Source organism: Gekko japonicus, unplaced genomic scaffold (genome assembly GCF_001447785.1).
Source record: "Gekko japonicus isolate JY-2015 unplaced genomic scaffold, Gekko_japonicus_V1.1 scaffold1621, whole genome shotgun sequence".
Taxonomy (NCBI): domain Eukaryota; kingdom Metazoa; phylum Chordata; class Lepidosauria; order Squamata; family Gekkonidae; genus Gekko; species Gekko japonicus.
Window position 1 is genome coordinate 281,320 of NW_015169826.1, and position 24,889 is coordinate 306,208.

Genomic DNA, 24,889 nt, shown 5'->3' on the forward strand with positions numbered 1-24,889 from the left:
TCAGCCAGCGAATCATGCCAGCCTGGCCCCACTGGTGGACCTCCTGATGGCACCTGGTATTTCTGGCCACTGCGGGATACAGAGTGTTGGGCTGGATGGGCCTTTGGCCTGATCCAACATTGGCGTCTCTTATGTTCTTATGTTCTATCAGGGCTCTTTTTGTAGAACAAGCCCAGCAGGAACTCATTAGCATAATAGGCCACACCCAACAGCAGAAACTCATTAGCATATTAGGCCACAGCCCTGACAGCACAGCTCATTAGCATATTAGGCCGCACCCCCATGTTACCAGAAGTGTGGTCATCCAGCCACGCCCACCTTTTGCTTCTTATTCTGTTGACTTTGTTTGTGGCTTTTTTGTAGCAGGAACTCCTTTGCATGTTAGGCCACACACCCCTAATGTAGCCAATCCTAATGCGTTTCTGCTGTTGGGTGTGGCCAGTATGTTAATGACCCCCTGCTGGGCGTGGCCAACTCAGGAGCTAGCTGGAACTCCGTTCCTATGCGTGCCTGCCCCAAAATAGCCCTGTTCTACGTTATCACATGGGAAAGGTGAATCAGACTTTCGAGAAGAGGCCATGGCTCAGTGGTAGAGCATCTGTCAGTCCCGGGTTCAATCCCCGGCATCTCCAACTGAAAAGATCAGGTACTGGGTGATGTGAAAGACTCTTTCCCTGAGACTCTGGATGGCCACTGTCATTCTGCATAGGCAGTACTGACCTTGATGGACTGATTCAGCACGAGGCAGATCAAGACGGGTAGCCATGTTAGTCTGTCTGTAGCAGCAGAAAAGAGTCCAGTATCGCCTTAAAGACTAACAAAATTTGTGGCAGGGGATGAGCTCGCGTGGGTCACTGCTCACTGCTTCGGATTTGAAGAAGCATCTGAAGAAGTGAGCAGTGACTCACGGAAGCTCATCCCCTGCCACAAATTGTGTTAGTCTTTACGGTGCTCCTGGACCCTCGCTCTTTTCTACAGTATGAGGCAGTTTCATGTCCAGCCACCTGTTTGGGCAAGGACTGTGGCTCAGTGGTAGAGGTTCAATCCTCAGCATTTCCAGTTAAAAGGACCAGGCAGTAAGTGATGTGAAAGGAGAACTGGGAACCTGAAGACCCTGGAGAGGGCTGCCAGATGGAGCAGCCAAGACTGACACTGAGAGACCAGGGTCAGACACAGTGTAAGGCCACTTCATGTGTTCATGTGTTCTTGTTGGCTCGCTTGCCCTCTTTGTGCCTCTTGATTCTCCCCGTCCACCCCTTTCTTCTCACCTCTCCACAACTTTTCCTGTACATCTAATGTAATGAATTAATTATCGTGTGGCATTGTGTGTAGAATAGCCAGGAGATCCTAAGATTGTCTGGTAGCCAGAAGTTCTAGCTCTTTAGTGTTATGCACCACTAGGTGGCGAGCTAGACTTTTTAAAGGCAAGAGACGTTTCAGTGATGGTTTGCCATTGCCTGTGTGGTGTAGCGGTTAACAGCCGTGGATTCTATTCTGGAGAGCCGGGTTTGATTCCCCACTCTTCCACATGCAGCCAGCTGGGTGACCTTGGGCCAGTCGCAGTTCTGTCAGAGCTCTCTCAGCCCCACTTACCTCGCAGGGTGTCTGTTGTGGGGAGAGGAAGGGAAGGTGATTGTAAGCCGCTCTGAGACTCCTTCGGGTGGTGAAGGATGGGGGTATAAAAACCAACTCTTCTTCTTCTACTACTGTGTCTTAACCTTGATATTCCTTGGAGGTCGCCCTTCCAAATACTAGCCAAGGCCAACCCTGCTTAGCTTCCGAGATCTGACGGGATCGGGCTAGCCTGGGCTATCCAGGTCTGGTTGCTATCCAATGTAATTATTTGGCACTAAATAAATATCAAAGGGGGGGGGGGGTACAGCGTGTGCTTCTGGCTGCAGCAGTGCTCCTTCAGGCCTCCACCATCAATCACTGACAACATTCATTTGTCCGTTAGGTGGGGTCTCCAACAGCCTTGGCGGATTCAAAGACAGAGCAGAAATTGCGGGAAGTCGCACAGCGATCTGGACACACCCTCTATATCCCCAGCGGAGCCCTGTGGGGTGGGCAAGACATCCAGAGGATGGACGAAGGAGGGCTGCTTCAAGTAAGATCCTAGAAAAGGGGGGGGGTGGATGAAGAGTGAAAGGGATGGTGGAAAAGGAGGCAAGGATTGGCCCTGCGCATGGCAGGGGATGAAGGAGAGAACAACAATATGCTGTATGTTCTCATTGCCTGAGGGAGGGCCTGTAGCTCAGTGGTAGAGCACCTGCATGGCACACAAAAGGTCCCCAGTTCAATCCCCGGCATCTCCCGTTAAAGGATCTGCCGGGAGGCGATGTGAAAGAACTCTGTCTGAGATGCTGGAGTAGCACTGCCAGTCTGAGTAGACAACACTGGCTCTGATGGACCAAGGGTCTGATTCAGTATAAGGCAGCTTCATGTGCCTGGATTAGCTTCCTTACCTCTAATGACACCAGCCATCCACATAGCAGGACATTATTTCAGTGGGGCCAAATTCACTTTGCACTGGCTCAGTTCGTGTGATCTTCCAGGGGGAAAGAAGGCAGGAATCAGCCATGCAATCTGAACCTGAGTTCCCCACATTCAAATCAGACCAGACAGGAAGGTCCAGGATTCACTCGGGGGAGAGCCAGTTTGGTGTAGTTGTTAAGAGCACGGACTTGAATTGGGAAGAACCGGGTTTGATTCCCCACTCCTCTACACACAGCTGCTGGTGTGACCTTGGGTCAGTCATAAGTTCTCTCAGAGCTGTTCTCTCAAGGGCAGTTCTCGAGAGAGCACTCTCAGCCCCACCTACCGCACAGGGTGTCTCTTGTGGGGAGGGGAAGGGAAAGGGATTGTAAAATTCTCTGAGACTCCTTTGGGTAGTGAAGGGCAGGGTATAAATCCAATCTCCTCTTCTTCCTCCTCTTCTTTAAAGGCTGACTGTTCTGGGATGGGCTGCATGTATTATTATCCTTGTTGTTATTCTTTATAAAGTAGTATGAGTTTACTAGGTGCTCAATAAAGGGACTTGTGCAATAAAGCACAGGCCCTGGACCACTCACCATCTAAATGACGGGGAGGGAGGTCTTAAGCGCTGTGATGTCTCTAGTTCTCTGTTTTCCCTGTTCTAGGCATTGACGGTCACCATGGCGAAGCACCCTAACAGCTTCCGCCTGGGCGGGCACCTAGGGGAGCTGGCACAGCGTGCCTGGCAGGGGCGCGCGGTGTTGTACGACGGCCCTGTGCGAGGACTGTGTCCCCTAGCCCCGAACAACGTCAACACCATGGCAGCTGCCTGTCTGGCTGCCCCCAGTCTGGGCTTTGATGGAGTGAAAGGGTGCCTCATAGCTGACCCCAAGTGAGTCGTGGACCTCCTTCCCGTCTGGTATGTGGGGATGCCGGCCCAAGCCGCTGATCCGGCACCGTTCTCCCTTCGGTCCAACCGATTGCTGTTCTGTATTGCAGCCTTCCTGACTACCACGTGGTGGAAGTGGAGGCAACCGGACCCGGTGGGTTCTCTGTCCGCACCAGGCGCAAGAACCCAGCTGCCTGCGGGGCCGTCACGGGGGCAGCCACCTTTGCTGCTTTCTGGAGCAGCCTGTTGGGTGAGCATGAAACCCCCGACTCTCCTTCCTGATGGTGTGACCCAGCTCGAAGCATGAATCTGCCCCTAAACCGTTCTCAGGACCTTTGCTGCAGCTTCTTAAAAAGCACTCTAGGGTTGGACCTAGCCAGTTTTTCCGTCTCAATCCCTGACTTGCTTAGGGGTACCATTTGTGGCTTTCACCAGGCAAGCCCTCAGCAAAGCACTCCTGTTCCCAACCATTGCTCAAATGAGTGGCAGGAGAAGACTGGCGGTGGAGGGAATGTCCTTGGCATTGCTTCTGGCTAAAACTCAGGAGAGATGTCACCACATCACCCCAGGATTTTGCTGAGGTCTGTAAAAACTTAGTGTATTGGTGATGTCACTTCTGGGTTTTGTCTGGGCTCTTTTTGTAGAAAAAGCCCAGCAGGAACTCATTAGCATAATAGGCCACACCACACACCAGAAACTCATTAGCATATTAGGCCACGCCCCTGACAGCACAGCTCATTCGCACATTAGGCCGCACCCCCATGTTAGCAGAAGTGTGGTCATCCAGCCACACCCACCTTTGCTTGTTATTCTGTTTACCTTGTTTGTTGTCAAAACCCAGGGCTTTTTTGTAGCAGGAACTCCTTTGCATGTTAGGCCACACACCCCTAATGTAGCCAATCCTAATGAGTTCCTGCTGTTGGGTGTGGCCTATTATGCTAATGAGTTCCTGCCCAAAAATAGCCCTGGATATTGAGGTGCTGCTAATAACCTCTTTCCCATGCTCTGCCCCCCCCCCCAATCTCCTGGGGGGTTCCAGGCATGCGCCTGGTCACCCTAAATTTACTTGGCCCAATGGCTTCTGTCTGTGCAGGTCCCACTGCTAAAGACAGGTTTGAAGACCAATTCCAGCCTCAGAAACCTGGATGTCTAGAGCAATTATTTTGGGGGTAGATTAGGGTTGCCAGCCCTGGGTTGGGAAATGCCTGGAGATTTTGGGGGTGGAGTTACCAGTTCTGATGTCTATGCTGGCAGGGGGTGGGAGGGAACTTTCTGGGAGTGGGGCGGAACTATGTGATGCACTGATGTCACGCGGAAGTGACGTCATCATATCGGGGATGTCGCACGGTGACACTCTTGTTTTTGGGCAAAACTCTATGGTAAAATCAGCATCAAACCATAGAGTTTTGCCCAAAAGCCAGAGTGTCGCCACATGACATCGCTCTTTGGGGGCAGGGTTTCCCCCACCGGCCAGCTGGCCAGTAGCGGGCAGAAGCCCTAAAAAATGGGAGATCTCCCGCTTGGAACTGGGAAATGACAACCCTAGTAAAATGTCATAGAGTCCACTCTCCAAAGCAGCCATTTGCTCCAGGGGGATTGATCTTGTTGGTCTAGAGAAGAGATAATTAAGAACATAAGGACATAAAAGCAGCCAATGTTGGATCAGGCCAAAGGCCCAACACTGTCACACAGTGGCCAAAAATACCAGGTAAAAAGGGGGGGGGGACTCAACCCAAGATAGGACTGCGAACCAATATTTATTAAGGTGTACACATGTTAAAACGTATACTGATTAAAAAATTTTTTGTCTATGTTCAGACTATAAAAGCTTATCACTACTAATACATATGATGGGTAAACATTTTCCAACTGAAGACCTGTAACAGGTCTATGAATGTGTGTCTATAATATATTGACAATAGTGACAATAGTGACCAGTGAGGAAGGCCCTTAGGGGCCGAAACGCGTTTGGTCTTCAAATTTAGCCACTTCCCTGCTTATTCTCGTAAGAACAAGAGATCTTCGGGTGCTACCTTGAGGTTGACAACCCTAGGGTGGACGGAGATGGAAAAGCTACCTAGACTTTGACTGTCTCTTCTGCTGTCTTCTGAACAGTATGTCAAGGCCACGGAGGCCGAGTCTATCTCTGCTGAGTCATGGTCTACCCATCACAAGAAGATACACAGACGATACCTGCCGGTGCTGGAGAAGCAGTTACGAGTTGATGGTCCCCCCCCCCCCCACTTTTTTTATCAGCCTTCAATCCATCCCCTCTAGAACCCCTCCCGTCTATTTCCTTAAAAGATAGCCTTTTCCTCTTCACCCACACCAGCCAGCTAACCTCTTCCCCACCCACCAACTATATGAATATGTTTCAGACTGCAATTAAGGGAGCATGTAGGGTTGCCATCTCCAGCTTTAGAAATGTCTGGAGTTCAGGGGAGAATGCTGTAGACGGGGCTCAGCAGGGATGTGACGCTGTTGACGTTGCTGCCCTCCAAAGCTGCCTTCTTCTTCCAGGGGAACGGATCTCTGTAGTCTGGAGATAAACTGCAGATTTCAAGAGGGGGTTGGAAACCTTAGGAGCAAGTCCCATTGAGCTCGCCCTTGGAAAGAAAACAGTTACAGACGTGAGAGCCCTTTCTTCTCATACAAACATACTTAACTTTCCAGGGCGTTTCAGCACATTTTATCCCCAAATGCTACTATAATCCAAGGAGCACTTTGGGCAAAATCTGCTGCAGCACTAAGAAGTTAGACATCCTTTAGGTCAGGGGTGTCGAACTCATTTGTTTACAAGGGCCGGATATGACATAAATGGGACTTTGTGGGTCCAGGCCATGCGCGTCGTAAAATGTAATGCCAGGTAGCAGAGATATAAACTTTATAGGGGATAACAAACACAATTAAAGACATTATTTTTTAACTTAAAATACAAATATGCTTAAAACTCTTGCGATGTTTTGTTTGTTTAACAGGTTTTGATAACTGACATCTCCCAACCCCCATCCCCCAAAGATGCTTGCCTAAAATGGAAAGGTGGGGGAATAGTGGGGTTTGGCAATGTAATTTTAAAAATAAAACACCAAGAAAAAGCACAAGGATCACAGTAGAAACTAAAAATATAAAATGCTCTGAGTCTACGAACATAAAAGGTAACTTCTTGAGCTCCACTCCATTGCAATACATTGCAGCACAGACAAAGTTGCAAAGAAAATGCGGAATGGATTTCCCATTAAGATCTCTGGGCCCAGATAAACTACTCTGGAATTACAACCACCAGAGTGAAATGACAGACTCTAGGAGTAGCAGAAGCATTCTGGGATTGGAATGAGGGCCCCCAGAGTGGAATTCCATTCCCAGAATGCTGCTGCTACTCCCAGGGGCTGTCATCCCACTCTGTGGCCTGTCATTCAGTCCCAGAACACAGATTCTATTGCTATGGACCGTCATTTACTCTGGGGGCTGTCACTCTAGTCCCAGAACACTGTTTCTATTGATCCCAGAAGAGCTTCCTGCCAAAGCAGGCAAAGACAAGAGACAGGGAGCTGGGAACTTCGGCAGCCTCAAGCTTCAAAGGGGGAGGAGAGGAGGGGGGAAGAAAAGAGCCACAGGCCTGATTAAAGCCATGGGTGGGCCGCTTCTGGCCCGCGGGCCTTAAGGTCTCCTTGCAAATACAGGGTCGATGTTTTGAGCCAGCTTGTGTCTGCTGAATGGACCTGAGAATGGGCGCCTGAGTGAATACCCACAGCCAAAGGGAGACATTACACTGGGGAGCCACTGCCACAATGAGTAGACCTGGGCAGGGGGCGTTTTATGTTCCAAAGCTCAGAGCATTTTTTCTGCTGTGATCCTTGTGCTAATTCTTGATGTTTTATTTTAAAAACTGCATTGCCAAACCCCACTATTCCCCCACCTTTCCATTTTAGGCAGGCATGTTTTTTTTCGGGGGTGGTGCTTTGGGAGGTGTCAGTTATCAAAGCCTGCTAAATAAACAAAACATCACAAGAGTTTTAAGCGTATTTGTATTTTAAGTTAAAAAATAGTGTCTTTAATTGTGTCTGTATCTTTTATAAAGTTTATCTCTCTGCTACCTGGCATTACATTTTATGACACGCATGGCCTGTCCTCACAAAAGTCCCATTTATGTCAGATCCGGCCCTTGTAATAAATGAGCTCAACACCCCTGGCTTAGAGCCTTTTGTATCTTACATCCCACCAATCACTCACCTGCGTCCCTCCGTGATAGCCATAAAAGCCCACTTTTCCCATGAAGGACATTTATATTTGGACAGGCATTCCATTGTTATATGTATTATTTATGGGAAATTTTAAGGACATAAAAAAAATTGCAGCAGCACAATAGATAATCCTTGGCAGGTAGGATCGGTAGGAAGAGGCACATCCAAGACACTTGCTGGTGGGCAGGAGGAAGGAAACACCAGGTGTCCAAGGTTACTGTTAGCATGCCAAAAGTTCACAGATCGATGATCCACAGCACTTAGGGTCAGGCACGTAGCTAACGCGAAGCCCGCGGGGCCCGCCCCCCCATGGTTTTTGCGGGCCCCTCCCCCAATCCTCAGCTCCACCTCCTTCCCACGGCCCCCTCACCCCTGATCGATCACTTCTTCTCTCCTCCCCCCGGCTCTAGACGTTTGGGCTCAAGGTGAAGCCAGCCACAGCCCAGGCAATTGAGCGGGTGGGCAGCGGCATTTGGCCCTGGGTTGGCCTCTGCTGGGCCGGGCTGGGTGGGATGAGGCAGGTGAGCGGCAGGCCAGGGACTGAGCAGGTGAGCACTGAGCAGGTGAGCAGCGGGCCAGGGACTCTGACTCAGGCGGCGAGGCGATTTGTGCCCACCACGGGCAGGGCGAGGTGGGAGGGAGGGAGGCAGGGTGACCCCGGTGGCTCAGAGCAGTAGCTGTGCCACCCCCATGAGGAAGGCCAGCCGAGGCGGCAGAGGCTGCGGGGGGGGGCACCAAGCACTTCTCCTGGTGGGGGGGGGACGAGAGCAACAATGGGAGGGGCCGCTGGCTGGAGGCGCCGAGCCATTCCTGTCCCACCCGGGTAACAAAGATGCCATGTCACGCTTGCGGGAAGACGTTGGGATAGAGGGACAGTGTGCATTCTTAAAATGGATTAGCCATGTTAGTCTGTCTGTAGCAGTAGAAAAGAGCAAGAGTCCAGTAGCACCTTAAAGACTAACAAAATGTGTGGCCAGGGAGGAGCTTTCATGAGTCGAGCTCATGCCCTGCCTCGTATTTTGTTCGTCTTTAAGGTGCTACTGGCCTCTTGCTCTTTTCTAGTCCATTCTTAGTAAAGTAAAGGTAAAGGTTCCCTTGCTCGAAAGCCAGTCGAATCCGACTCTAGGGTTGCGGTGCTCATCTCCGTTCAAAGCCAAAGAGCCAGCGCTGTTCGAAGACGTTTCCGTGGTCATGTGGCCGGCATGACTAAACACCAAGGCGCACAGAACGCTGTTACCTTCCCACCGAAGTGGTACCTATTTATCTACTTGCAATTTCTTGCTTTCGAACTGCTAGGTTGGCAGGAGCTGGAGAGACGGGCGCTCGCTCCGTCATGCGGCAACCCGGGTCTCGAACTGCTGAACTACCGACCTTCCACAGCCTGCAGTTCAGCGTCTTAACCACTTGAGCCACTGCAGCTCCATTCTTAGTACTCGTTCTCAAAATCCTGCATCCCACCTAGACTACTTCTGTGTCCCACTAGCGGTACTGGGGTTGCCAACTCCAGATTGGGAAATACCTGGATATTTAGGGGGGAGTAGCCTAGGGATGGAAGCATTTCTGGAGGAGAGGGAATACAGCATGGTATAATGCCATAGAGGCCACCACCCAAAGCAGCCATTTTTTCCAGGGGAACTGATGTCTAAAGATCAGTTACAGCTCTGGGAGATCTCCAGGCCCCACCTGGAGGTTGGCAACCCTAAAGTGTTCACATATCCCTGACTGAGAACCCCTGGGGTCCACATATCCCTTTCCCAGCAGCTCCTCAGGGTCTCAGCTAGAGGCCTTTTGCATCACCTACAACCTGATCCTTTTAACCAGAGATGCGGGGGCTGAAGCGGGGACCTTCAGCACGGAGCCACAGCTTCTCTCACCATGGCAGCCATCTTGTAGTTGGCTGCACCTCCCCGGCAGCCATTTTGTGGTGGGGCCCACAGGTTCAACGAGGTTGGGGACCCCTGCTCTAGGGGGAAAGGAGGTGAAAGAACACTTTGTTATCATTTGAGAGAGACCGGGGTGCAAATCCACTATGCCTCCCGGTCCCTGGACATTTATGCTAAATAAAGAACCTCAGAAGTCCAGTGTAAATGACTCTCTCCGCTTGTTTTCTTTTTTCTCTCTCTCTCTCTTCCCCTCCCTCTTCTTTTTAAAAGCTCATTATACTTTAAATTGCATTTGTATTTCTTGCCTTGACGTCGTATTTTGATCAGGGCTGTCATCCGCTTAAGGACGCCGTGAGTTGATCAAAAGGCTTTTAATTGATTAATTTAACTGATTGAACACCGCAGCCCCGGTTTTATTTTTAATCTCAAGCGATAGCGAGGTAGGTGAGAGATGTCAAGAAGCGTTGTGATTGTTTGTTGTTGCCTGCGGGGGGGGGGGAACACCCTAAAAGTCTGATCTGTGTGGGCGCCGCTTTTAGCGGTTAGTACACGGTCGGAACAAGCCTAAACAGCAGGTCTACTCGGAAGTAGGTCCGAACCAGAGGAGTGCAGCCTGCGCCTTGCACTGCGCAATTCAGCATCTGCTATGGGGTTTCTGTAAGACACAGCGGTTCTCTTGTACGTGTAGTATGTGCGTAGGCTGCCAACGATATGTCAATACAGCCGTGCTTTATAAATTAAAACAAATCACAGCCCTGCAAAACATAATAGATGTCTCTTATTTCAAACACTGCAGAGTACGGGGAGCAATGCCGGCAGGGAGTCTACCGCAAAGACGTGGGGAGATCGGAGAAAAATATTGCTCAATTCTTACCAGATTGCTGGCGCTAAAGAAGTGTTGAGTTCATAATGAGGTTGTCATCAAAGGTTAAAGGATGATGTCTCCCCTCCCCCCCCCAGCATTTTCCAGCTCCCTGGAGCCTTAAGGATGGCTCCCGCTTCTCTTGCCAGCAGGTCTGACACTAACAGCTGCTGGGCAGGCAGAAATTCAACAGAGGCAGCTTCCGCTTGCCTGGAGATGCATTAATAAAAGATTTATTCTGCAGCTTTATGTGCCATATAGATGTTTGATGGTTTTAACCTCCCCCCCCCCCCACCAGTGTGATCCTCAACCAGGGCCAGGGCCTTCTCGGTCCTGGCCCCAACCTGGTGGAACTCTCTGACAAATGACATTGGGGTCCTGTGGGATCTTATACAATTCCACAGGGCCTGGAAGGCAGAGACATTCCACCAGGCTTTTGGTTGAGGGCAGCAATGGTTTTTCCTTGGCTGGTACCCTCCATTCCCCCCCCCCCCCTTTGAATTGCTGTTATCAGGGGTCATTTCCTGCGGGAGCGCACGGGAGCGGAGTTCCGGCAGTAAGGTGCTCAGGGGGCGGGCAAATGCAACAAACCCCGCCCCCTGCTCCCAGCAGCCCTCAGTCAGGCCACGATGAGCAAGAAGTAGCCAGGTAAGTTGCAGGGCTCCCCCCCACCTTCAGGTACAAGCTCTCCCTCCTCTGTGAGGGCAGATCTGTGCGTTCTCCCCTTCCCCATAGCTAGCAATCCAAAGCAGTCCAGTGGAGCCCGAGCGGTGGGTGTTGCCTTCGGACACACTTCTGGTGATGTCAGGGGGTGTGGCATATGCAAATAAGTTATGCTAATGAGCTTCTGCACCTCTTTTTCTACGAAATGACCCCTGGCTGTTATGAGTTCCCTCTCCCCCTGCCCAGAAACGGGCCTGATAGTCCAGAGCTGGGGTAGAAATTTCCAGGACACCATAATCATGGACTCTGTTTGGGTATTAGTTTTATTCAATTGTTCTATAGAATTTTAATGTTTTATATGTTTTTATGGCATTATGCCCCCATGTACATCGCCCAGAACCCAGCATAAACTGGGATAGGGTGATATAATTATGATGAAGATGATGATGAGAATTTGTTCCCACTATTTGCATCCTGCTTTAGATTTGATGGGTTAGATCCAGCCAGCTTTTTCACTCAGTCTCACCCAGTTCCTGCGGTATCTGGCTTTTGTCCTTGATCCCAGCATAGTATTTTTTGGTGGACAAGGGCAGGACACACCTTTTTCTAGGACTGCCAGCCCTTCATTGGCAACTGGCAGTGGTGGTGGGGGGGGGGGGAGAGAGAGAGACTGATGAAATTGGTATTGCTTAGCATGGTAACATCACTTCTAGGTGACGGTCTAGGATTTCCCCGATTTCTGTGGTTAAAACCCATAGAGGATGGGGGGGGGGGATTCCTAGAGTGTTACTTGACTCATCAATGTCATTTCTGAGCCTCCATTCAGAAATGACATTGCTGCAACAAGTGACACTGCTTACCCTGCCTTTTCTCTCCTCTGCCCCAGTGAGCATCAGCAGGGCGGGGGCGGGGGAGTGCCAGTGAAGGTTTGCCCACTGATAGCGGGTTAGTGGCATCCCTACCTTCTTTATCACCAGTTGAGAAACAGGTTCGATAAAACCCATTGTTATTCTACTCTGCTGTTGTCCAGAGTATCTCACACTGAGTGGACTTCTCTTTAGATGGGATGTTGTTCTACTCCAGCCAGCCAGACAGCCTTTCTTTGTAACAGCACCCCCCCCCTTCTGCTAGGTATTTAACCAAACCTTATGCACGTGTTTCTCTGCATATGAGAACTTGAACTCTGACTCTCAAAAGCACTGCTTAAATAAAGACTTTTTAAACTATGATGATCTAAAGACAGTATTTTTAAGCTCTTGGGATTTTTGTGAATGGCTTTACTGGCTCAGCTGGAAGTCGTTTTTATGGATGAACTGTTTGGGGGTTTATTTGCTGTTTATGAACTTTTTAAAGGATTTTAAAGCAATTGTTGCTTTTTGACAATTTTATGTTTATTTTAATGTGCAGTGGTTGCTCTTAATGTTTGCTTGATTTTTTTATTACTGTCTTTTATTATTATTGATTTTTTTAAAAAAATCTTGTCAGCTGTCTCAGGGTTGTTGCTGCTAGATAAAAAGTCAGCCTGTATGTACTCTAAAATAATTAAATAAACAGGCCTTAGAGGCACAGATCTGTAGCATTTGGAGAAAAGATACTATCTTATCCTGGAATTAGCCATAATTCTCTAAACATTTATATGGCCCATACTGGAAGCAATGGTTATCAGGATTACATATTCTTTTACATCACATGCATTTTAAGAGAGCCAGTTTGGTGTAGTGGTTAAGAGTGCAGACTCTAATCTGGGAGAACCGAGTTTGATTCCCCACTCCTCCACATGCAGCTGCTGGTGGGGCCTTGGGTCAGTCATAAGTTCTTTCAGAGCTATTCTCTCAAGGGCAGTTCTCGAGAGAGCTCTCTCAGCCCCACCTACCTCATGGGGTGTCTGTTGTGGGGAAGGGAAGGGGACTTCTTTGGGTAGTGAAGGGCAGGGTATAAATCCAATCTCTCTTCTCTTCTAATTGTATAAGAAGACATGTTTGCCCACTTCAAGGTAGGGCCCGGAGTTCTGGAATTATAACTGATTTCCAGACTGTAGAGATCAGTTGCCTGTAAGAAAGTGGCACCATCTCCCCATTGGGCTTGCTCTCTAGCCACCACCCACAAATCTCCAGGAATTACCCAGGAACAGAGGTCATTTCGGGGGGGATTGCGGGGGATCGCAGTTCCCCCGGGTGAGGGGCGGAGCACACGATGAAACCCCGCCCCCTGCTTCCGGCCGCCCCGCTTCCAGCCCTCATTCAGCCAGGAGGAGGCAGGAGAAGAGGGAGGGTAAGTTGCTTCCTCCCCGCCTCTCCCCACCCCTGCCTGCCTGGGGCCAGGGAGGGCCTTCGCGGGGCTTCCTTGCACTCCCGCCGGCCTTGCAGGTCCACCGCCAGACCCCTGATGTCAGGGGGTGTGACATATGCTAATGAGTTATGCTAATGAGTCCCCCTAGCTCTTTTTCTACGAAATGACCCCTGCCCAGGAAGACAGTGTTGGCCCTATATATGTGTGTACCATACCTCTGCGGTGGCTCAAGTGGTTAAGGCGCTGAACTGCAGGCGGTGGAAGGTCAGTCGTTCAGCAGTTCGAGACCCGAGTGCGCCGCATGACGGAGTGAGCTCCCATCTCTCGTTCCAGCTCCTGCCAACCTAGCAGTTCGAAAGCAAGAAATTGCAAGTAGATAAATAGGTACCGCTTCGGAGGAAAGGTAACAGCGTTCCGTGCGCCTTGGGTGTTTAGTCATGCCGGCCACATGACCACGGAAACGTCTTCGGACAGCGCTGGCTCTTCGGCTTTGAAACGGAGATGAGCACCGCAACCCTAGAGTCAGATTCGACTGGCTTTCGAGCAAGGGAACCTTTACCTTTAAAGGCTACTGGGGGGGGGAGAGTCGGGGGGGGGGGAGGAATGCATGAGAGGCCCCTAGGGCTGCCAACCTCCAGGTAGTGACTGGAGATATCCAGGCAACAGAGATCAGTTCTCCTCGAGAAAATGGTCACTTCGGAAGGTAGACTCTATGGCATTCTACCCCATTGAACTCCAGGGATTTCCCAACCCGGACATGGCAACCCTAGTTGAGAGCTTAGCAATGATATGGCAGCATACAGTCTGCCCCCAGAAGCTGCCATTTTCTCCAGGAGGATTTAGGATTGCCAACCTCCAGATAGCGCCTGGAGCCCCCCCAGAATTACAGCTGATCTCCAGATGACAGAGATCAGTTCCCCTGGAGTAAATGGACACGTTGGAAGGTAGATTCTATGGCCTTATACCCCCGAAGTCACTCCCCTCCCCAAATTCCACCCTCCTCAGGCGAGCGTTGCCAGGGTCCCCCCTGGCCACCAGCGGGGGATGGGGGGGTAGGGTTGCCAGATCCAGGTTGGGAAACTCCAGGAGATTTGGGGATGGAGGAATGAGGTGCAATGCCATAGAGTCCACCCTCCAAAGCATCCATTTTCTCCAGGGGAACTGATCTCTGTAGTCTGGAGATGAGCTGTAATTCTAGGAGATCCCTAGGTCCTACCTGGAGGCTGGCAGGTTCTATCCCCAAATTAATTTCTTAGCCCAGAGTTGGCAACCCCAAGTCCTTCTGTGCCCGGAAGGTAACACCATTTTTCCTTTTGGCTCTGAGAAGGATGCTGAGGTGTGTGGGGGGGGGGGAGAGAAAGTGCGCAGAACTCATCATGCTGGGAAATGTCTTTTTTTTTTTGCTGTCAGAAACCAGCAAAACAGCTGTGTTTTGACAGTGCTGCTCAAATTACAGTAGATGTGTTAAGTGCAGGACAGAAGATGCACCTCAAAAATGCCAGTGACCCTTTATTAAAAAAACCCTCCATATTCTTCCATTTCTTACTCCTCCCACATAGTGCCTAGGCAGGCAATGCAGGATATAAATTGAAACTAATAAATAAATGGTGATGTAGAGGTTAAAGTGCCGGCCTAAAATCTAGGAGAACCCAGGTTCCTATCCCCCTCTGCTAAGGAAGTTCGCTGGGTGACTTTTCACTCAGCCTGACCTACCTCACAGGGTTGTTGTGAGGAGAAGATGTAGGAGGGGAGAACAATGTTATAAGCAGCTTTGTCTCCCCTGGGGAGAGAAAAAAATAAAGTGCAAGTAAAAAAGGAAAAAGGAAATGTAGTCTGTGCTATAGCTAAATGCTTTCAGGAATACCGAACCTATTACTCTGGTAACTGGGTTCATTCAAAACACTGCATCTATATTAGCCAACACATCACTCCAGGCGTCAAGCAGGGCATTTAAATTTAAAAGCAATCATTTCTAAACGTTGGTAGTGATCAGGCGCACAGAGCCTGATGTGGTAATTATTCTACATTACTAAACTTCAGATAAGCGTCTTCTCTCTCTGCTCTGCACTGAAAGACTTCTAAGGAAGCAGACTGTGGCTCGTAGACGCTTATGCCATAACATATTTCTTGACTTTTTTGATGCCCCAAGACCCTGTTCCTTGTGTTTCAGCTGACCGATCCCCTCCAGAACACATTTTACTGTGCAGTTGCACCTGAGCCTTGGCCTGGAACCAATCCGAAGACTGCGTTGTTGTTGTTTTTAAATTGCAGCTTTCGAGCACGATGGCAACTTCACCTTTTGCTGTTTTCCTGTGTGCATATTTGGGGGGGAAGGGGGGGGATTGTCCTCTTCATGCCTATAAAAAGTACAAACCGGTGAATAGCGTAACGAAAAGGGGAGCGAGTTCTCCATCTCTATGGCTTTGCCCAAAAAAACCCAGGAAATTCCACAGGTTTCCCTCCCCACCCTTCTTTTTTTGAGCTATACAAACAAACACCCACCTACAGTGCATCCTGAATTAAACAAGAAAAGAGCATCTTAACGACTTGTCAAAATTTATTCCAAGGCATGCTGGGATCTGTAGTATTCTCTGCGTCACGAGGGAGGCTGAGGGCCCGACGTTGTAGTTCCCCTGCTGCGGTGCTGTAGCATTCTGGGAGTTGTGGCTCAATCCTGTTATTCCGGCTCTCCCGCAATGCACGCTGGGAGTTGCAGTTCCAACGTCGCTCCTAGTGTTTGCCGGGTGTCGTAGTCTCGCCGCCTCTGCACAGTCAGGCTGGCCTTAAGAGCTTGTTTATTGCTGGGGGAAATTATCATGTTGGGGAGTTTCGGCATCTTTTAAGGTAAGTTTAGAGAGCGGGAAGATTCGAGGGTGTTTTCTCTCCTTGGCTGCTTCCTGTTCTCTGTTCCTCTCTCTCCACCCTAAAAGTTGGGCAAGGGCTTTAGGGTGTTGCCCCAGACTGGCATTGAGTTGATGTTTGACTGGTTATTGGAGGAAGACATTTCAGAGTAAGTACAGAGGTTAGGGGGTCAGGTCTTTCGTTGAAGCCCGGGATCTGTTTTCGATGCCGTGGCCCAGCGATGGGATATGTCCAACTTCTCGTGAATAGCAGTGCTTTAGAGCATGTACAGAGTCCTTTCCTCCTGCGAACGGGAGCCCACAACTTCACGTCCCCGACCCTCAACTACGTATGGTCTGGGGGAAAGGCTTCCTGATGGGAATTCAAAGCTGGTGTCTTGGACATGCCCCTTTTGGAGAAGTTAAACACCACCGGTGACTTTTGAGGCATGGATGGATGCTTGCTGTCTTAACGCTGCCAGATTCCGTGGCGGGTATACAGTGAGGCTTCTCATTTTTAAGGTAGGTGTGTGTTTAGCAGTGACCAATTGAGTTATCCTTTTCAACATATTTTTTTTACAACATATTTTGAGTTATCCTTTTCCACCTCTGCTCTCATACTTCCTGCCCTGTTTGAGGAACTGGCCCCAGCCAGTGGTGGAAAGTGCCATCAACTCACAGCTGTCTTATGGGGACCCTGTGCGGTTTTCAAGACAAGAGATGCTCAGAGGTGGGTTGCCATTGCCTGCCTCTGCGTCATGACCTTGGACTTCCTTGGAGGTCTCCCATCCAAATACTCCCCACGGCAGATCCTGCTTAGCTTCCCAGATCTGATGAAACAGGGCCCCTGCTATTTAAGTCAAAAATAGTGTTTGGGAAATAATAGCAATTGCCTGTTGAGCACTCATCCAGCCTTTCTCATTTTTTTTTTATTATTATTTTCTCAGAAAAAAGGTGGGATACAGAAGGGAAAAGGAGGGTGGGGGAAAATATAAATCCATCAGGTTTGTCAAATAATATGAGTTGTTATGTGCAAGTAAGAGCAGATATATTACCAAATATATTACATATTTCAAATATAGAAGCAACCTTTAAAACATCAGTATTCCAGAATTGTAGGCTAGATTCTTTAAAGAACAAACGAGAACTTTCCTAAGGTTAGTGATCATCTTGTTAATGATAAAAGAGCCTTTCTCCTTCTTTTTTCGTTTAAAGGGACCAGCTGGTGGCTCTGAAGGGGTCAGTGGAGTTGTAGGGGAACTCCGTGGGGCAGAATGCTGGGTGATGTTTTCAGCCCTCCTTGAGAAGGTTCCAGGTTGGGCCATTAATTCATACCCGTTCGCTGTGTACTGCTCTGGAATCTTTGCCACTCCTGGGCGTTTACCATAAATGAGAATCTCTGTTCCATCTGTAAATGTAAAAACTAGAGTCAGGCGGCATCTTAAAGACTAACAAAATGTATTCCAGCGTAAGCTTTCATGAGTCAGAACTCACTTCACCCGATCCGTGAATCCTCTTTGAAAGACGTATCCTGTGAAGTCAGTTCTGACTCACAAAAGCTTGTGGTGGAATAAATTTGTAGCAAAATAAAAACCGATGTCCAGTGGCACCTTCTAGACTTAACACGGCTTCCCTCTGCGACCTGTAAGTACCTAGCTCTTTTTAAAAATCACTCCGGTAAGATTGTATTGGCCTGCTTGTGGCACTCTGGAATGTTTTCTTCTGTATTCCTCTTTCTTGCCCCCCAGGTTTGAGGGGTACATTGGTTAGTGGGGAGCCCTAATAAAGTCCAAGGAAGTATTCAGGGCCAATTTGTTGTTGTTGATGATGAAGGAGGCTTGTGTGAGTGATAACTGAAGTTCTGACAGTGATTGGCTGGGCTTCCCTCGTGCCAGAGGAGGATGGGGTAAAAAGCAACTGCTGCATTGGCTGAGCTGCTGAAATCCTTGAGGGGGGCATGGTGGGCAGGAGGGTTTGAGGGAGTGGAAGGGAAGGAGAGGCAGAAGGGACTTGGATGGGCAAAGGACTTGTAGGGAACATGGGTGGGAATGGGTGAAGAGGGAAGGGGGGGGGGGGGGAGAGAAGGCCAAAGGAAGGAGTCTGAGAGGGGAAGGAAAAATACGTGAACGAATGGGTAGACAAGCTGTGTGTTGCCAGAAGGTACAGAGGTGAGAGAGGCTGGCAGACATTCCCTGTTATGAAATGACCAGCCAAATTAGGCCTATTATAGATTCAGGTGGGTAGCCGTGTTGGTCCGAAGCAGCAAAACTAAGCTTGTTTTTCCTGTTTGGTCCTTGAATCTATTAACCATCTTCATTAGGCTGTATGCTAATTTATTGCTCACCCTCTGTCTATATGTATGGACTGGTAATTTCCATTTGATTGGATCTGAAGAAGTGTGCGTGCACACAAAAGCTTATGCCTTGCATAACATTTTATTGGTCTTAAAGGTGCCACTGGACTCAAACTTTGGTATGCCTATTATAGCTCTGAGTAGCATGCATATTGCTTCCTCCTCTGTTATTTTACCGTCACGATAACTCTGTGTGGTAGAGCAAGCTGAGAGAGAGTGCTCACGGTCACCCAGTGGCTGAGTCAGGAGTCGAACCCCGATCTCCCTAGCCCTAACCACCATCCTGAGTCTCACGTATCAGATAGACCCCTCTGGTGCAAATGGAGGTTTGTCCACCTTCTCAATCTCTGCAATGCTGGGTTTTCTTTCCAGGGGTGACCTCATGGAGGAGGAACTTTTGGGCCTGCGTGGACATGATGTCGGGGAGCTCGGGGCGAAGTGAGGTGTCTGGCCTTTACCATGAGCGGCAGCGCCTGGAACTGTGTGCCGTCCATGCCCTCAACAATGTCCTCCAGGAGCGACTCTTCACCCAAGAGGCGGCTGATGAGATCTGCAAGAGGTGTGGAATGGGAGCCTCCTGTATTCGGTTTCTCTCGTGTCTCTCTTTGTACAGACTGTCTCCCAGTGTTTTTAGGGCACTTCCAAATACACCATTTTCCCCCCACTGGAAAAGTTGATGGGGGAAGGGTCTTCATCTTAACTAGCGTTTCACTCATTCCAGAAGAGGGGGGGGGATATAGGTTTTTTCCAGTGGTCCCCAAAATGTCCCAGTTTGTCCATCAGTAAAATTGAAGAACGGGGTTTTTTCTGTCCGTCCCCCCCCCCTTCTTGGTCTTTACATCTCTACTCTTGTGAATCCCCTGGCCCTTCAAGCTATGCAAACTGCTCTGCTTCATGAGCAACACCAGTTCTTGGTGCAAAAGAAATAAATAGAGTCAATTATTTGCAAAGTTTACTTAGATAAATTATTATTAAGAAGAAAAGGAGACTGGATTTATGCCCCGCCCTTCACACAGAGTGTCAGAGTGGCTTACAATCTCCTTTCCCTTCTGCTCCTCCCAACAGACACCCTGTGAGGTAGGTGGGGATGAGAGAGCTCTTTCGAGAAGTGCTCTTGAGAGAACAGCTTTCAGAGAACTTTTGATTGACCCAAGGTCACACCACCAGCTGGATGTGGAGGAATGGGGAATCAAACCCGGTTCTCCCAGATCAGAGTCTGCGCCATGCTTCTAACCACTACAGCAAACTGACTGCGGTCTATCCTGCTGTGTTTAGCTTGTTGAAACTGGGGTCCCACTATGTAACTTTTGCACCATTTAATGTATCATATTAAGGCTCATGCTTTGCTTCAGTTCTGTTTTTAGATTTTTGATTGGTTCTGCAATCCCAATCCTATTGCATTGTTTACTGAACACCCCGCCCTGTTGATTGTATTGAGTCACTCTATGTAATCTGCCTTGAGTCCAAGTGAGAAAGGCAGAGTAAAAATAAATAAATTGATTCTAAAAATTTGAAAGATCTAGCCCCTTGGCTAAAAACTAACTGTGCAATCATGTTAATGCCAGTGGGACAACTATTATATAAAGAGACTTGGATCCAGATGCTATAGTTTGAACCTCAATATTTCGGAGTTTGCAGAACTGATTTGTTCACTTTGTTGGTAGCCCTCCTTTCTCCGCATCGGAGACTGAAAAGCAGCTTACGTCATTTTCTCCTCCATTTTATCCTCACAACAACCCTGTGAGGTAGGTTAGGCTGTGTGTGAGGCTTGGAAAATGAGTGGTGGCAGAAGAGAGCTGGGATTTGACAGGTGAAGGAGGCCATAGGTACACTCTGAACGGGTGTCTCAGGGAGCCCACATTGGGCTGCACTGTGAAAGCAGACAGGGTCCGAGAGTGGGCAAACTACATTGCCCACCTACAAGTAATTCACTCCTCCTTGGCTGGTTTCTGTGGGACTGGGTGTGTGGGTAGGAAAAGAGAGGAGCATTCAGGACTGCCTGCGTTGTGGTTTCCACGGAGGTTTCGTTGACCTGAAAGATGTCTGTGCTTCCTTTAACTTTTATCTGCCTCCACAATCATGAGTACTGGAAGCCGGGCTGTTCATCTCGTTGTTGTTTTAAAAAGACGGAAAGGTGAGGCAATCCCAATTGGGCGGCTGGATTGCCAAAGAGAAATGAGCATTCCTGCGGGGCAGCGGACAGCTTCGGTGCTGCAGCCAAACTTCTGCATCCCTTTTTGCCGACTCATCGACAAACTTGGTAGCGCTGACGGGACTGTGGGCTTCGACAGAACCTGCCCCGTTGGCCTTAAACCTGCCCCGTTGGCCCCAGCTGAACCCCACACCTCTTTTCCTGCTTTGCTCACACCTGCTGCTCTTTGACACATGCGGCTGGCCAGAAGCCTTCTTGCGGTGTGGCAAAGCACTGATCCTGCATACTCCCCACCAATGCAAATGCTCCCTTGATGATGGACAGTTTAGCACCTCCTAAAATGTCCTGGGTGAGGTGGGCCTGTTGTACCTGGAGAAGGAAGTTATGCTCCATCATCCCATTGTTTAATGGGTGCCTTCCTGTTTCCAGCCCTTCGAACCCTCATTAACTCTTTTATTCTGTTTCATTCATTTGTTTAAAACCACTGGTAGGGCACACCCATTTTTAATGGGCACAGCTCTGATAGTATCTGGCATTCGGCAACCACCTCACGGGAGCAGAGTCAGCTGTTTAGGTGAGCGGTTAGGTGTCTAAAGTACAGCCTGTGCCACCGTACCGATCCGAAGGCTCATCAGTTCACTTACGCAATCCTGTTCTAGCAGGGACCTTGTAAGGTCTCCCCGGTGGCCCGCTGATTTTCTTGGCAGGGAAAACGAAGAAGATGGCTGCACGCAAAAGAGGCTGCGGCTTTTTAAGCTGTCGATACATTTCAAGGGTGACCCTTTTGTGGTGTAAGACTTGAGAGCACGTTGGGCTACATGTAAGAGGTCGCGTTATAGTGAAATAGACCGTTGTCTATCAAGGACAGTATTGCTGATTCTGGCTGGCGGCATCTCTGCAGGGTTTCAGATGGAAGTCTTTCACAAGCGTCTGCTACTTGCTTCCTTTGACTGAAGATGCTGGGGATCGAACCTGGGGTTTTTTGTCTGCCACTGAGTCCCAGCTGGCCTGTGGGTTCATATACCCTTCCTTAATTATCAAGGCCTCTGGGTGACCTTGAGCCAATCCTGTGCTTTCGGTGTGATCTATCACAACAGGGTGGATGGGAGGGCTGACTTTGGAGAGGGGGATACTGCCCTGAGCTCCATGAAAGAAAAGGGGGATCAGAGCATAATGTGACTTTTATAGGGTCGAAAAAGTATTTATTTAGATGTTTGTATACACACACATACAATTTTGTTCTTGAATGGGGACACAAAGCATTCTTGTTCTTCCCTGCCTCCAGTTTGGCCCTGCAACAACCACCTTGTGAGGTAGGTGAGGCTGAGAGAGAGTGATTGGCCCGTGGTCACCCAGCAAGCTTCCGTGTCCCACATGCTGAAGGTTCCAGGTTCCTAACCCCAGCTGAAGCATCCCAGGCAAGAGGCCTAGGAAAAAGACCCCCCCCCCCAAGACCCTGGAGAGCTGCTGCCAGGCAGAAGGAGGAGGAGTTCATTTTATACCCCAAGCCTTCGGGGAGTGCGGGATACAAAGAATAAATAAAGAATAAATAAATAAATAAATAAATAAATAAAATTCCCTGCCCTTCACTGCCCAAAGGAATCTCAGAGCATCTTACAATCTCCTTCCTTTCCCCTTTTCCTCTTTTCCAAACGTTAAAACGCTTGGGGCTCTTTAGCTTGGAGAAATGACAGCTGAGGGGTGACATGATCGAGGTTTATAAGATTATGCATGGGATAGAGGAGGTTGAGAAAGAAGTACTTTTCTCCCGTTCTCACAATACAAGAACTCGTGGGCACTCCATGAAATTGCTGAGCAGTCAGGTTAGAACAGATAAAAGGAAGTACTTCTTGACCCACAGAGTGATTAACACATGGAATTCACTGCCACAGGAGGTGGGGGCAGCTACAAGCATGGATGGGTTCAAGCGGGAATTAGATAAACATATGGAGCAGAGGTCCATCAGTGGCTATTAGCCACAAGGTATAGATAGGAACTCTCAGTCTGGGGCAAGTGATGCTCTGTCTTCTTGGTGCTTGGGGGGGGGGGCAACAGTGGGAGGGCTTCTAGTGTCCTGGCCCCACTGGTGGACCTCCTGATGGCACCTGGTATTTTTGGCCACTGTGTGACAGAGTGTTGGACTAGATGGGCCAGCATTGACGTCTCTTATGTTCTTATGTTCTCTCCCCACAACAGACACCCTGTGAAGGAGGTGGGGCTGAGAGACCTCTGAGAGAGCTGTGACTGGCCCAAGGTCACCCAGCTGGCTTCATGTGGAGGAGTGGGGGATCAAGCCCGGTTCTCCAGATTAGAGTCTGCCACTCTTTAACCACTACACCACACCGGCTGTCATTCTTAGGCAGTACTGACCTTTGTAGAACAAGGCTCCTTCATGTAGCAGGTCCCTCTTTCCTTATTCCAACAGGCTTGCCCCAGACGCGAGGTGGAATCCCCACCGCAGCTTCCTGGGCACGGGAAACTACGATGTCAACGTCATCATGGCGGCCCTGCAGAGCGTCGGGCTGGTAGCCATCTGGTGGGACAAACGCAGGTGAGTTGCAGGTGAAGGGGAGCTGCCCGAATGGGAAGGCCCTGCCATCCAGAAGGTCTGAACCTTGACATTAAAACTGTTATGTATTGGGATTGAATCATCCCTGATTGAATCACCCCAGAGACTGGCTGAGCTTGGAGCACAAGAACAATAGTCGACCAGGACTCTGGAATAAACCAGTCAAGTAGTAATGTTATGTAAATAGCCTATCACTGGGAGTGGGGTGTGTTTGGGTGTGGCAATTGCATGCTATTTAACAGAGCTGAGGCTCTGGAGTCTGGTCTTGTAGTTTTGCTGAAATCACTGAATAAACCTGAGCTGCTCCCTACCATATGTCTAGAACCCAGTATTCAATAAAAACCAATTCAGGAATGACAAGATTTGTAGTTTTCTTTAAAATGTCAGTCTCACTGTTTTCGCTAACTGGGACCCAAAGAGGCTTATTCTCCCGTCTTCCAGCTCACCATCACAACAGCCATGTGAGGTTGGTTAGGCTAAGAGACTGTGGTCAGCCCAAAGTCACCTGGTGAGCTTCCATGGCAAGACAGGGTGTTGGACCAGGCCCTAGTTTGACACTCTTACCTGTGACTCTGTGCTGGCTCTACAGATGTAGAATCCCCCGGCTGTACCCCTGTTTGGGGGCAGGAGAAGAAGAAGAGATTAGATTTATCCCCCGCCCTTCACTACCCGAAGGTGTCTCAGAGCAGCTTACAAACTCCTTTTCCCTTCCCCTCCCTACAACAGACACCCTGTGAGGTAGGTGGGGCTGAGAGAACTCTTGACACAAATGGCTCTTTTTCAAGAACAGCTCTTAACAGCTTGCCCAAGGTCATCCAGCCAGGTGCAAGTGGAGGAGTGGGGAATCAAACCCGGTTCTCCCAGATTAGAGTCCGTGCACTTCACCACTACACCAAACTGGCAACTAATAGGCATCTTTTATAATGGGGATCCAGTCAGGTCAACTTTCAGGTATGCAGAAGGCTTAGAATGGTTTATGTGGGGCTTCTAGAGAGTCTCCCATCCAGGGCCTGGCCAGGCTGAGACTTGCGTCGCTTCAGCAGGGTGGTTTTGCCTTCAGACGAGAAGCAGGACTCTCCTCGGGACCGTTGCCATACCTAACGTCTCTCTCTCTCCGTGCCACAGGCCACTGGAACAGCTGTCCCTGGAAGGGGTTCTTGGCTTCATCGTCAACGTCCCGTCCAACGTCTCCTTGGGCTTCTTGTCCCTTCCCATGAGGCGCCGGCACTGGATCGCCGTGCGTCAGCTCGACGGCACCTACTACAACCTCGATTCCAAACTCAAGGCTCCCGTTCCGATCGGCGGGGAAGCTGAGCTCAGGTGCTGATGGGGGTGACGGCTATTCGGGTTCCTCTGTCATCCCCAGGATAAATGAGGGGGGGGAACTAAAGAGTGAAGCCCAGAGGTCATTTCGGGGGGGATCGCGGGGGATCGCAGTTCCCCCGGGTGAGGTACGGGGGGGCGGGGCACATGACGATGCCCCGCCCCCTGCTTCCGGCCCTCATTCAGCCAGGAGGAGGCAGGAGAAGAGGGAGGGTAAGTTGTTTCCTCCCTGCCTCTCCCCACCCCTGCCTTCCTGGGGCCAGGGAGGGCCTCCGCGGGGCTTCCTCGCACTCCCGCCGGCCTTGCAGGTCCACCGCCGGGCCCCTCATGGGGCTCTGCAGTGGAGCTGC

General features: G+C 49.7%; 2 protein-coding genes across 3 annotated transcripts in view; both read left to right on the forward strand.

The window, feature by feature from the left end:
* ASPDH (aspartate dehydrogenase domain containing) overlaps positions 1–5,517 on the forward strand; it is a 13,282-nt gene extending 7,765 nt beyond the window's left edge. The window contains exons 4-7 of the mRNA XM_015417245.1: positions 1,958–2,107; positions 3,141–3,367; positions 3,475–3,614; positions 5,480–5,517. Of these exons, the coding sequence (XP_015272731.1) occupies positions 1,958–2,107; positions 3,141–3,367; positions 3,475–3,614; positions 5,480–5,517 (555 nt within the window). The remainder of the gene's footprint in view (positions 1–1,957; positions 2,108–3,140; positions 3,368–3,474; positions 3,615–5,479) is intronic.
* Positions 5,518–16,038: 10,521 nt separating this feature from the next.
* JOSD2 (Josephin domain containing 2) overlaps positions 16,039–24,889 on the forward strand; it is a 15,810-nt gene continuing 6,959 nt past the window's right edge. Inside the window, exons 1-4 of one of the 2 annotated variants that reach the window (XM_015417250.1) lie at positions 16,039–16,146; positions 18,868–19,054; positions 23,073–23,198; positions 24,342–24,536. In XM_015417250.1, coding sequence (XP_015272736.1) covers positions 18,909–19,054; positions 23,073–23,198; positions 24,342–24,536 — 467 coding nt within the window. In that variant the 5' untranslated portion in view covers positions 16,039–16,146; positions 18,868–18,908. Of the gene's footprint in view, positions 16,147–16,269; positions 16,665–18,867; positions 19,055–23,072; positions 23,199–24,341; positions 24,537–24,889 lie in introns of those variants that run through there. The other variant, XM_015417251.1, reaches the window with a different exon arrangement.